The following is a 14,667-nucleotide window of genomic DNA, read 5'->3' as shown; positions in this document are numbered from 1 at the left end:
TTGTTTTTTAAGTGTGTTAATTTAGTGCCATGATGACAGGTGTTCCATGGTGGTCTAGCTTCAATTGACTCATGATCTCAACTCTATAAATTACTAAAATCTCCACAAAACCCCTTCTGATAATGATCATGTGCTCACTAGTGACTGACTCCTTGAGGTATTTCCTGGAGTTCTAGTGAGAAGCAGTAACCGGTGGAGTTCAACCAGGTCTGTTGTGAGATAGTAACTCACTGATGACATTGGTGAATGGTTGCTCAATTTCGTGAATCAGTTGAAGTTAGACATTAACACTGTTGGATGCCAGCTCAGTGGTCTATCGGTTAAGGGCTTCGGCTCGAAACTGGTAGGTCCTGGGTTCGAATCCCGCGAGAGTGGGTTCGTGGATGCGCACTGCTGAGGAGTCCCATAATAGGACGAAACGGCCGTCCAGTGCTTCCAGGTTTTCCATGGTGGTCTAGCTTCAATTGACTCATGATCTCAACTCTATAAATCTGATCATACATATACTTTTCAAGAACATTTATATATAAAATTAAAAGGTCAACTAGACTGGAAATGGAAGGGTAAGGGTGGACAAGGATAAATAATGTGAAAACAATTTGAAACCTAATCACTCTGGATAATAAGCTAATATATTACCAGGGTAGGTTTAAGGTGAGAACAAACTGTTTTTGAATACACAAAGGGGGTTAGAATTTTCGTATGGCTGAGGCTTCAATAAACCTTAGTATACGTCCTTTTACACTTTTATACAACACAAAAGCTTAGTTAAGATCAATCTTATGACCTGTTTCGATTATGTGTTTGGCAATAGAGGATGATGGATGTTTATCCTCTACTGTTATTGAGTCAATTGATTCTATTTGTTTCTGCAACCAATTTTGTACATGTTCACACACCCTAATTTTCAGATCATGATTGCTCCCCCTTATGTTCGTGTGAGAACAAACTGTTTTTGAATACACAAAGCGGGTTTGAATTTTCGTCTATTCTTATTCCCCTTTCCAGTACAGTTGATCTTTTAATTTTATATATAAATGTTTTTAACAAATATATGTGTGATCAAATTGTTCGAAATTTATTGCGCTAATATACCATGCTTGTGAATTAAGGCTATATTGAGGCAATACGCACAGTATGCACATATGCCAATTAGAGACTGACCAGTTGCAGTCCTAACAAATCGATGGGAAGATTCAAACAAGCAATACTGAATGAATTTAATATATCACATAGTTCTGATAAGCTTCGTCTTCTTATTACACTATTGAAATTTATCAAAGGGACTAATTGCTTTAATTTTCAGTTATTATTCAGACTCTATTAATTGAAACATAAATTTCGGTTAAATACACTGTAGTGTATGTGTATGAATACCGACAAAGTTGACTAAATAATATAATATTTGTATTTGGATAAAACCACATTGAAGTCATTAGGTAATTTTTTTATTTTTATCCATATGTAATGTTATGATATGAAGTAAATCCCTTTTACATTTCTTGTTTACCAAGTGGATAAAATAATTCTGTTGTAACTTTCAAAAATATATACTTTAGATTAGGACATTGTCAGCATTACTTCAGTTGAATCGTTTTCAACTCTTATGTAGGCATTTCATTCAACCTTAGTTCCTAGCTATTGAGTTTTATCAGTAGGATTAGAAATCTTTTAAACTTCCATGTATATGATTTATCTTAAAAACTCATTTAGATATGGGTGTAGAAAGTTTGGTAACATTTTACTAACAAAAAATAATCTGGTATAAAGGTATGACACGAAAACGATAATATACTGTTTAATTTGATGTAGGGAACTTTATTTCAATTAGTACAAGTGAATACGATTGAAATAACCTATAGCATAAATGTTAAGTAGGGTTACAATACAAATTACTATATGGAAAATATTACAGTACTTCTTTTCTGTCTAACTTATTCGTTTGATGAAATTAGCCATTGTTATTGTAAACAAATTTATTTTAGATAATGTAACAGTGATATATTGAAAATGAAGATGAATTGAGAAACAAAGTTATTGATTATAATTGAATTCACGTTCATAATAATTTAGATATGATAGAAAGTGAGATGTCTTGTTTTTCAGCATGTGCTATTTGAAGGTCTGTTGCGTAATAATAGTCAATAACTCATTATACAATGTGGTTGATCATTTCTGCGTAATGGAGTAAATTCGGATCATTTTAATGAATTTTAAACCGCTCATATATAAATTCAAAATTTCCAGATCAAAGTGTAGCTTACTTACACATTTTACCTTAGTGAACCATTGGTCACCGACCAGAATTCTCTATCTAATCTGTCCTATGTTCTCCTTTCCAGTTGTTATCCAGTGCTATTCATTCTTTCGATACCTGCTTCCGATTGCCTATCCAATGCACTATTTAATAGGCTTCCTTTCTTTTTCTCTTAAAGATTTCAAATAAGGGCTCACCTTGTGTTGCAATCTGATGATTTTCTTAATATAAGTTCTATTAACCTCCAGTGTCTTTTCCTAATTTCCTCCTCAGCTGTGAGCTGGTTTGTTTTCTCTCACAGTAGGCTATTGCTACTGATATTCCACTAACGGGAACTGAGTATCTTACGTAGATTATTGATTATAAATACTTGTACCTTTTTCATGATGGTTGTGGCAGTTCTCGAAGCATCAGCTCCGTACATCGGAACTGTCTTGACTTTTGTGTCAAAGATTCTGACTTTGATGTTAGCTGACAATTGTTTTAAGTTACACATGTTCTTCAATTTTAGAAATGCTGCCCTTGTGTTGCCAATCTTCGCCTTTACGTCTGCATCAGATCCTCCTTGTTTATCGAGTTGTCTAGTCATGTGAAAGTTTCCACCCGTTCCAGGGTTTTTCCATCAAGTGTGATTGGGTTGGTGTTCTGTGTAATGAATTCCAGGATCTTGTTTTTTCCTTTGTGTATGCTAAAGTCTGCTACTGCATTGACTAATGCTACGCTAGTTGTCTCGGTCTGTATTTGTTCTTATGAATGAGATGGAAGAACTGAATGACCTATGAAGTCCAAATCGTCTAGTTGCATCCAAACTGTCCATTGTATTTCGTGCTTACCCTCAGATGTGTGTGTCTCCATAATCAAATCGACCAACAAGAGAAAGAGAGAGGGCGATAGCAAGTAGTCTTGTCTGACACTGGTCTTCACTTGAAATGAATCTGTCAGCTGCCCTCCATGCACTACTTTGCACTGCAGTCCATCGTATGAATTCCGTATGATGTTGATGATCCTCTCAGGTACTCACACTGTAGTGTCGAGGAATGTTTTTATAAGGTCCTCCTGCCCACGCTTTCAAACGCCTTCTCATAGTCAAGGAAGTTGATGTATAGTGACGAATCCCATTCAATTGTGATTTCAAGCGATTCAGTCATAACTCGATCAAACCTTATGGCATCCGAATTGTCGATCTCTAAGTTGGGCGTCTACTAAATCTTTCATTAGCTTCAGCGACACTCTGTTCAAAACGTTTCTTGGTAACGATACTAGTGTGATTCCTCTGCCGTTCTCACACTTTCTGAGATCTCTTTTCTTTTTGGTATCTTGATCGCTGTAAATGGATCATGTAAAGGATATGGTTCTTACTTCATGTTGTCTAAGGTATGATAGACAACCTCCTTATTCATTCACTTCAGGTTCAACAAGAGTGTTTTTATTGTTGTCGCTTTCTCAAATTTTATTCAGTTTTTTTTTGTTAAATACATGTTAGTCACCATGATTTCACACTATTCATAGCATATGGTTTTACTAAGAAAGTGATTTTTGTTTTCCAATCTATTTTTAGATATTTCGAGCTAAAGATAATTTAAATTGACGAAAAACACAGCAATTAGTTCAAACAAACCATGTGTCAATATTGACGACATTAATTCGGAAGACTGACAAGGGGTGACATAACTCTCTATGAATAATAATGGTGTATGTTATTCTGAACTTTCCATTATATCGAAATACAGATGTATTATCAAAGAATATTTCATTTTGTCAATAAGGTTTTATCATGTTTCAGTTATTCAAAATGAAAAGAAATAAATTACATATAAGTGATTTCAAAATTTCTAAACATTAACAAACTCATTTTATTAGTGTTACTAATACTTTGTACTCTGTATCTCAAGAGGAGATATTTGTTTGAAAATTTCTTAGTCCTCTTGAATAATGATTACGTAATCAGTATAGGATTGTGGTGGTTATTGAGTTTCAGTGAAATCATGAATCGACCAATGTTAGACACTCATGGAATACTTGGAATTCCTGAACGACCATCTCGTCCTAATGCAGGACTGCTCAGCAGTGCGCATCAACGATCCTACATGCGAAAACCGAACACAGGACTTTAGATCTCGCCCGCGAGCACTTAATCTCTAGACCATTAAGCTGGTATCTAAATGTGTTAATGTATAACTTCTGTCAATCCACGATATCGCGCAACAATCTTCCTTTGTCATCGGTTGGTAAGTGCCTTACAACCGACAGGGTTAAACTCAACTGGTCATGGATTCTCACTAGAAATCTGGGAATTCCATCTCGAGGCCATTCATTAGTGAGGATATGATAATTATCATTATAGGGTTGTAGGTTGATAGGAGCTAAAAATTAAAACCGTTGGATGACGACTCAGTGGTCTAGAAATTAAGTCTTAGCATGAGAAACCGAAAGTCCTGGGTTCGATTTTCACATGCAGGATCGTTGAGATGAATTGCTGAGGAGTCCTCCGCTAGGAAAAAACGATTTTCCAGTACTTTCGGATATTCTATGATGGTCCAACATTGATTCCTTCATGATTTCAATAGAAATAATAGTTTTATGGGCAAACCACTTCACGAAAATTCAAAGAAAAAACATTTTTAATAATGTAAAAGATCTAGTTGACATTTTTTTGGTTCTAGTATGCAAGTCAACTGTTCAAAGATACAAATTTATAACGTATTCAGTTGTGTGTAAAATAATATTTGGTGTCAAATATTAGCCATTTTGTATATATTTTAATACCTTATTATTGCATAAACGTTTGCTATTTCATTCGCCTTACAGTAACATATGATTGATCTGTCGTTCAAAGTCTCTACAACACTTCAGTGTACAGATTTCTGGTGAGTAATGTCAGAAACAACAATTTAGCCTATTTCGTTTGACCGATAGTTATCCTTTATTTGAGTATATCAACCAATTGGTATTCATACATGCCTAATTCCAAGATACAGTACTATGTACATAGATATTTGAGGCGATGTATCAAAAATAACAATGAAATAGACAAGACAAATAATCATAAGTAAAAGTTATAGATTGAAATGACATATTACTGGCGACGTAATAGTTTTCATAAGAATAACAAGGGCTCGAATCAGTGTGCCGAGATAAGAAGTAGGTAGGTGAATTAGACAATTAAAAAAATCAACAAAAATTTATTGTACGGCTTCTATCTCGCATCCAGGAACCTAATCCTATGACGAGGGTTTTTCGTCAGACGGATCCATTACTTGCTGTAAAATGTTAATTTATTAAGTGGAATATTGAATATTCTCAAACGTTCGTTTTCCATTCATTTTTGATTTTGCTTAAATTGACACAAAATAGACTAATGAAATAAAAACAATAAACACAATGATATCAGTGGAAGATACTAAGTATTTCCTGTTTAACTTTTAAATGAAAGCACTAACAGTTGTTATTTAAGCCAAATCAGATAACACTAGTGGCCATATAGAATTTTGTATCAAAACAATAACGGTTGGATCAAATGTCAGTTATATACATCAACTTTCTGTTTTGCAATATATGACCTTGGATAGGATTTTGTAATGTGTTCAATGTTTTACGTAATCAAATAAAGAGGTCTTTATACTAATTTAAATTTAAATTGAGACCATGAACCTATCAATATCAGACTACTATTGAAGACCTGGAAGCACTGGACAGTCATTTCTTCTAGTACGGAACTCAGAAGTAGTGCTCATTCACGATCCCTAACGAGAGATTTGAACCCAGGACATTCAATCTCGTGCGCTAACTTATATACCACTGATCCGGCATCCAACGATGTCAACAATCTCCACAACCCTTTACTTATAATTTAAATTTGACGACACCAAGTAAATCTAATTTTTTATTTGACTTTTACTGTTAAAATTCTTCATCAAGCTGTTCCTTGACACCATTTGGATTCCTGTCAGTAATAAAGATATTTACTTTTAGAAAACGTCTTACATGTTATTGGCCAGTTCACTTACAGCCCATCTTTATTTGCTAATATGCTGAGATAAACTATCCAACGTTATTTTCGCTCACAACTACCTGTGGATAGCTTCAAGTCTTAAGTGAAAACAGGTGATTCAGGTTTACAGTGGTTCCGATTGCCACACATAAATCTCAAGTGAAATTAAGGTAGCAGGTAGTTAACGAATTCCACATGCGTTACGTAAAATATTATCCACTATATGGTAGAAAGTAAATTTTATCTTCCACAGAAGGTTGATCTTGATATCTGTTATTTCAAATATCAGAACTTTGCTGAACAAATTATTCGTTTTTACTTCATTTTCTAGAAAGAGTAAAACGTCTAACACATGCTTTGATGTTTTGCCGTTTATTTGCTTGGCTCTGTATTTGAATGTTTTCATATGGCTACTAGTCACACTCTAAAGTTATTTGTTTGCCAGTATTTGATAGGAAAATACGGAATGCTTATTTCCTTCCATTCCGTTTTACGAGCTGTGTCGCACTGTAGCTTCAGTGGGTACTAAATTCGCTAACTCGTGGATAAGTCTCATTAAAAAACGTAAAGTGGAACATACTAAGCATTTGAATATAACTACTAGACACTCACATAGATAATTTAAGCATTATGGAGTCATCCAGACATCCAAGTTGTATCTAAACGTAGGCTGTTATATTCAATGCAAACTAAGAAGGAACAAAATATTCAGGTCTAATATATTTATTCATGTTTATTTTATGTCATCGACTGCATGAGAATGTCTCTTTCATTTCTTTAAGAAAGAAATAGGCTAGACGCTTTTTAGTTACTGAGTAGGGAGAAGTCAAACAGGTATTAGTTCTCTTGTAAAGCTACCAATCGTTCGCAAGTCTACTGTAACCAGTGAATCGAAATTAAATCTTCACTTATGACAGGAATATTTGTATGTAACTGTATAAACAAAATATAATAAACCTAAAGAATTTACCAAAAATATTAATTACGACTCAATGTTAGTTGTTTATTACCTGTGTTAAAATTATGAATTCTCTGGAAAAAATGCTAGAAAGTATACAGGACAGGAAGAGTATTTTCAGTACCAATTTTTAGAATATATTCAAAAAGATTATGATCTCATAGACTATCACTAGCACTAAACATTGATAGAATCTATGTGGGAGTGTTTCAAACGATATATGTACTTTGAAGTAACCGCGGAAAGCATTTTATTTTTTTAAAGAAAGTAACGAATCATTTTTGAACTAGGGAAAGATATTTTCAAGTCCGGAATAATGGGATATTTTTCAGTGATTTTGAGATCTAGAGTTTCAAGATATATTTTGTGTTATCGTCATTACATGCGACACTTATGAACAGATTTTTTAAGTACTTTGATGGTATGTTGGTTTAGTGGACCTGAATATTTGACTTCAGTTGATTGTGATTGGAATATACATATCGCCAATCCTCGTATATAATCATTGACTTAAATCGTGTTTGTCAATAACGGAACTAAATAAGTCAAATACGAGAATGCATTTTTGAATGCGTACATTTCGTACAATCGTTGATCATAAAGAGAAGCAAAACAAAATGATGCGCAATGGAGAAGGTGAATGAGCCAACTTGATTTAATCAAGCGTTAATCGATATTTGTAGTCAAACAAAAATAAGTGACTCAAAAAGAATGAACAGATTAGTCTGTTCAGAGGCTAGAATAAGCTATGCGGGCTCAACATAGCAAACAACACTACATTGGACATAATGTTGTTCAGTTAAAGTCAATAGAATAGCTGTTTCTGATATGTACATTGAGTCATCAATTCATATTTACCTAACCTTTCAATGTGATAACTGAAGCGAAAACCTGAACTTTTCTGGACACTGTTATTAGACTCCGGTAGAATACCAAGAAGTTCGGTAGAGATGGTAGAGAAGATTTGTAGCTCAGGTTGACGAATTAGATGTAGATTTGTTCTCCAAGTTTGCTGACTTGGTTATGGAGTCTTCACTGTCCTTTTACCAACACAATCAGCACAAACTTCAGGTAGAAATAAAGTGTTCGAATTTCTTCAAATACGACTTACAGCTTGTCTTGTCAACCTCAATCTTAACTGATTATTGTTGACCTTTGATTTATCATTGTCTACGTGGAAAATGATATTGTGTGTGATGGTGTTGTTGTTCTGGTAACAATGGAAGCTCCACGAGCAAACGATCCAGATTAGGGAACAGAACTTACCTGAGGTTCTGTATCTTTTATATCACGCACCAAGTGATGATCGGCTTCACATCTTCCATGTAAAAATAAAATATTTCCATGATTAATGGAAATATGTATTTCCCTAGACTGATCATTTAACAATCTGATACCAATAGATACAGTAGTTATCCTACTTTTTTTACTTTTTATATGAATATTAATAATACTAAATACAAAACGTATAACTTAACCAATATAGATTAGTTAAATGATAACTTACCAATATCTGAACCATCAATTTCGTATAAACCAATGACATACCAAATACAAGCACACCAATGTGCTACTAATGCAAAACTAAACATAAGTAATCCTAATACAATTACACTGTACTGAGATAATCTAATTATTTTTTGTATAAGACGAGCTAAACGTAATAGTCTTGCAAGTTTCATCATTTGTAACAATGATATCTATAAATAGATTGATAGAGATAAAAAATAATGAAGTTGTTAATGGTAGTTATGAAACCTAAAAACTACTGTACGTATAAATTGAGGTGGTGAGAGTACACTAAACGTATAAAACGTGGAAAAAACTTGTTTTTTTTTCATTTTGTTAAAGTTGAACAATTTCATAGAGGTAGTATACGTAATGGTATTTGAAGTTATCTATGTGAATATCAAAAGCCCAATAACTATTAGTGATGTTTGCCTCAATCTAGTTTCAAACTGATCCTGTTGTAAATAGACATGTCTGATGAAATCATCTATAGAGAATTTATTTTGTTGTGTTGTAAAATTGATAGTAACTTAGTTAATTCGATCATGAATTAACAGAAGCCAATGTGACCCATAATGTTAATGGATATTCATTACTTATTTTCAGATAAAAATTTTTAAAGTTAAGGAATTCACTTTGGAATAGTTGGAAGTAAAGTGTATGATTTTGATCTGAGCTATATTGAATTTCTTGTTATAAATCTTGGAAACACTAGGGAAAATGTGCGGATTTAAATATTCTTAAACCAATTCTTAAACATTTATTATCGGTGTTTTATAAAAGAGTGTATTGATGTAAAAAATCACGATATCAGCTAGCCAGAAGCAGTTAACAAAAACAACACGACTGTGACTTTTTTTCTAAATTATTACTCATTGTCAAATATTTTTTAGATACTTGAAAGACGAATGCTGACCTTGGGACTCTACTCTACTACACCGATACTTACACTCAGAGATTTTAGCACTAAAAAAATGCCTTATGCGTTTTTATGATAAAAATGTTAACAATAAATGTTGCAGATTAGTTACCAGTGCCGCGATGTGTAATCCTTAGTCTCATTCATACTCAATTTACCCAATTACAGTTTGATTTTTCAATATTGCAGATAAACTTTGTTGTAATTTTTAGTAAGAAAACTAGGTTTATGGTTCAGTGAAAACTTCTAACTTTCTAACATCTACATAATACATAATTATGCGTAGTCAATTAACTTAAATATCACATCATGGCTGTATAATAGGCTCTGTTTAGTATAATATACTAGATAATTTAGGTGTGGTATTGTTCAGAGGACAATTCTCAAGTATGCCTTTTAGTACATCAAGAATTATGAAAAAATTCACGTATCTAGGACGCATCGTTGATAAACAAGGAGGATCTGGTGCAGATGTAAAGGCGAGGATTGGCAAAGCAAGGACAAAATTTTTACAGCTGAGGAACATATAGAACTCAAAACAACTGTCAACTAACTTCAAAGTGAGAATCTTCAATACGAACGTCAACACAGTTCTACTGTACGGAGCTGAAACGTGGAGAACTACTACATCCATCGTCAAGAAGGTACAAATATTTGTAAATAATTGTTTACTCAAGATACTTAGTGTTCGTTGGTCGGATACCATCGGCAAAAGTCTACTGTAGGAGAGAACAAATCAGCTTCCAGCTGAAGAGGAAATTAAGAAAAGACGTTGGAAGTGGATCGTTCACACATTAAGGAAATCATCAAACTGCATCACGAGGCAAGCCCTAACTTGGAATGGTGAAGGGAAGCGGAAAATAGGAAGGCCAAAGAACATTACGCCGAGAAATAGAAGCAGATAAGAAAAGGATGAATGTTAACTGAAAAGAACTGGAAAGTATTGGGTAGGACAGGGTTGGATGGAGAATACTGGTGGGTGGACTATGCTCCTCCATGAGGGGGAACAGGCGTAAGTAAGTAAGGCATCCAAAGTTTGTCAGATACTTATGTTCTACTAAGTCTAAAGTGAAAATGTTATCCATAAATAATAATACATCAAGAAATGTAGAGAGACCATAAAAGGTCTAGCAACGATCTCAAGTTCATGATAATGATAAAAATGAATTATATTTTTAGATACACTGTCAACTTGATTTACTCATTTACCGACAGTGGTTCACATAGAGTAGATCATTGTTTTTATATTTCATATTACTTCTCCTCTTATTACCATGTAAATATAGAAACATAAAACTAGAATGAAAAACAAAAAGGGGAAATAAAAAATTAAACCCCTTCACTAAAAAAAAATCAATACATAATAATGATTCTTACCAGATTAAAATTCACTATAGGTCTTATTTCATATTTATTATTGCCATCATATAATTGTGTATCATTCATTGAAACATTGACATAATTCAATTTTTCAATGAAATTTGTATGAATATTTACATTTTGTAAATTGATCATTGATGTCATTTGACATATAATGAGTATAAAATCAACTGGTAAAGCTGCTAATAAATCTAATATTAACCAACCTTTAGCATAATGCTTAGCAATTAAATGACGATCATTTACAATTTGACCATTTTTATTTACATATGTTGTATGAAAATTTAATATAACATCTAGGTGAGAAATAAAGTAAAGGGAGAAAAGTTAGTGAATGTGGAGAATACATTTTTAAAAAAAAATATGAGACTATGATGATTTACATTTAATCTCTAGGTGATTACCAATGTCATATATATATATATATATATATACTTGAAATCATGAGTCATTTGAAGCTAGACCACCAGGGAAAATCTGGAAGCACTGGAAAGCCGTTTCGTCTCATTGTGGGACTCTTCAGCAGTGCGCATCCACGACCTCGCCTCAAGAGATTCGAACCCAGGACCTCCCAGTCTCACGCCAGAGCATTTAACCGATAGACCATTGAGCCGGCCGTCATCCAACGGTGTTAATGTCTCACTTCAATGAATCCACGAAGTTGAGCGACCATTTCACTAATGTCTTCAGTGAATTGATATATCCCGACAGACCTGGTTGAACTCCACTGGTTACTGCTTCTCAGAATAGGACGAAACGGCCGTCCAATGCTTTCAGGTTTTCCATAGTGGTCTAGCTTCAATTGACTCATGATTTCAAGTATTTATGAAAATTACTAAAAAATCTCCACAAACAACCCACTAATGTCATATATGTCAAGTCCTTCCTAGGGTTGATCATATTCTTTTAAGTTGTTAATAGGGAAACTAGTCTAAATGATTCAACATTAGCTGTAATCTCTTAATATGTTAGATGAAAGTTAGACGTTGTCAACAAGATACCATGAATTGAAGTTTCATGCTATTTAATACTGATTAGTGAGGTGTACTAGTAATCTAGAGAGAACTGGTGCTAATTGGGAAATTCGATCCTGTTTCATCCAGCTCCACAGTCAGAGGCATTGCCACTAAACTTTTTGTTTTATATCTAAGTTTTACTTTTTATTTTGTTCTGAAGGTTCTGAGCGATCAAAAGTTTTCACTAGCTATGGTTACTTCGATACAGGTGTACCTTATAGGTTACCGTAGTATTTGGTACGGGGTGTTTTATTATCCAAATAGAGGCTGTTACTGAGACAGGTTTTGTATTTCAGTTTACTAAATAATTTGTATTGACTGACATTTAATGACCAGAGTCAAATACAGTTAATAAGTCTGTAAAACATTTAAATAAATTATTAGATATTCTGGGACAGTCTATAGGAAAGAAATGTTTTTAACAATCATTAGGTGTTACAGGACAGCATTCATGGCTATTAAAAATGACTTAAACCAAGAAGCAATGAGATTTCGGTGGACGTAAAAACAGATCTCTCAACAATTACGATGACGGCAAACTATACCTCATTTTCGAAAATTAATGAAGAGGCAAGCGCCAACTTGAGAAAAGGAAAAGAGGAGGACCAAAGAACACAATTGGTCACTACTTAGAAGCAGACATCAAAAGAGTGAATAGGAACTGGAAACAACTGGAAACGATTACCGACGGCAGATTTCGATGGAGAAATCTGGTGTGCAGCTCATGCTCATCTTTGAGAGATAAAAGGTAGGTCGGCAATAAAATAACTGACTTATAATGGCCTAATTTATCTAATAACTCTATACATAAAATGCCTTAAAATCTCAATAAATCATGAAGATTGAAAGTGATTATTTGACAAAAGAATATTTTATTGTTTGAAAGCACATGATAACATGTTTACTAAATGAAAGCTTGGGTACTGAAAACTATCATTCCATCACATTTTTGTGAATAATAAAGAAAAACCATGTTATGGTATATAAAATTAAAAGTTGGTCTTCGACTGATTTAGGATTAAAAACAGCTAGTTGGTAACATCAATACCAAGTGAATAAAGCTGTACGCGGTTACTGAGGTGTACTTATTTCACTGAAGTGAATACAGAGTGACTGGTGTTTATCTTTCGATCATGAGATTATGATTTTTAATGCATTTAGATATTATGATCAGTACTCTTTAGAATAAGATGCATTGCTCAAAGCCAACCGCGTTTACACATGTTTGTCCAATGAATCATATTAAAGATTGAAGATAAATCATAACTCTGCCAAAATAAATATATTTTTGTTATATCCCAATGAGTAGAAAATTGTATTTCTGATGTTCCGTGACTTAATGTAATCCACTTTTTCAGAGTAAATAAATAACCGAAATAAAATCAACACAACTTTAGATAGTACAAAAAACTGGTATATTTCTCTCCTCCTCTGGTCCTTTAGAAAAACTAGAGTTAAATCCCATAAATTCATGCATGAAATGTATTAGTCAATGAAAAGAGATAACAGAAGACAAAACTGATCACAAACATTTACAGATGAATATGAATGGCAACTAACTACCGTTTCTAAACTTTGGGTTTGCATTTTTAGAAATTTATTGCATATTTTGAGCGAAGAACTACTTACTGTAATTAAAATCAAATAAGAATCCTTATCTTGGCTCATCTAATCAATGCTGGTTATCATATAGGTAAAATATCACCATTTAAAGTTATTTCCAAACTCTCATGGAATTTACCTTATATTTCTGAAATCTAACACTTACATTCATCAGAAGTCATAGGAATATGTTTAAGAAAACCTAACCCATGTATACAAAAAATGTACTTGGAGACTATTACATGTTTCAAAACTTTTTGGGTTCCGCTTGTGGGATCGTTGAAAGGCGTTTTTAAGGGGTCCAGTACTAGAATGGAACGGCCTTTCAGTGCTTCCAGGTTTTCAGTGGTTGTTTAACATTGATCGATTCATGGTTTAAATTTACATTCAATATCGATTCCTATTCCTACTCTTATGTAACTAATTGTAATCATCAACTAATTATGAAATTTTGTCTTACTGGTAATGTTAATTTTTCAAACGTTGTATAACTAAGTGATTATTATATGGTTACATTAACTCAACACCATCTAAATAGTATCGGATTTCTACGCATTTTGAAATAATTGAAAAGAAACATTTCATTGCTCATAAGCAAAGATGGACAGTGGCTAGCAGTGGAATCCAGGACGCGCGTTTCGTCATATTCGGGACTTAGAATGCTTAGGAATTAAGGCTATATCCAGGCAATACGCAGAGTATGCACATATGGCCAATAAGAGACTAATCAATTGCAGTCCTAAAAATCAATGGGAAGATTTAAAGAAACAATACCAAGTGAATTTCATTGCTCAGCTTGTTTTTATGAATTGTTTTGCGAATTATCTCAAAATACATCAAGAGACCAACATGTTATTTACACAAATTACATGACGATTAATGAAGTAAAAAACGGACTAGGCATAATTCCATTTTCATGAAAATCAATACTTGAGAGAAGAATTAACATTTGTAATTAGTGACTGACTTCAAGATACATGTCCTGGAGTTCTAGTGGGAAGCAGTGACCAGTGGAGTTCAACCACGTCTGTTGTG

The 14,667-nt window shown here is 33.5% G+C and overlaps 1 protein-coding gene and 1 non-coding gene across 2 annotated transcripts in view; one reads left to right on the top strand and one right to left on the bottom strand.

Annotated features, from left to right (window-relative positions):
- Smp_196370 (putative voltage-gated potassium channel) overlaps positions 1–14,667 on the bottom strand; it is a gene marked incomplete at both ends in the record, with an annotated part of 83,142 nt that overhangs the window by 38,708 nt on the left and 29,767 nt on the right. Inside the window, 2 exon segments of the mRNA XM_018794972.1 lie at positions 8,714–8,906; positions 11,132–11,310. Coding sequence (XP_018649331.1) covers positions 8,714–8,906; positions 11,132–11,310 — 372 coding nt within the window.
- On the top strand, positions 304–375 carry Smp_tRNA_01779_Pseudo_CGA.1.1. The gene has a single exon. It is a non-coding gene (tRNA).

The sequence above is a fragment of the Schistosoma mansoni genome, chromosome 1 (assembly GCF_000237925.1).
Source record: "Schistosoma mansoni strain Puerto Rico chromosome 1, complete genome".
Taxonomy (NCBI): domain Eukaryota; kingdom Metazoa; phylum Platyhelminthes; class Trematoda; order Strigeidida; family Schistosomatidae; genus Schistosoma; species Schistosoma mansoni.
This window is presented reverse-complemented; position numbering and strand designations above follow the sequence as displayed.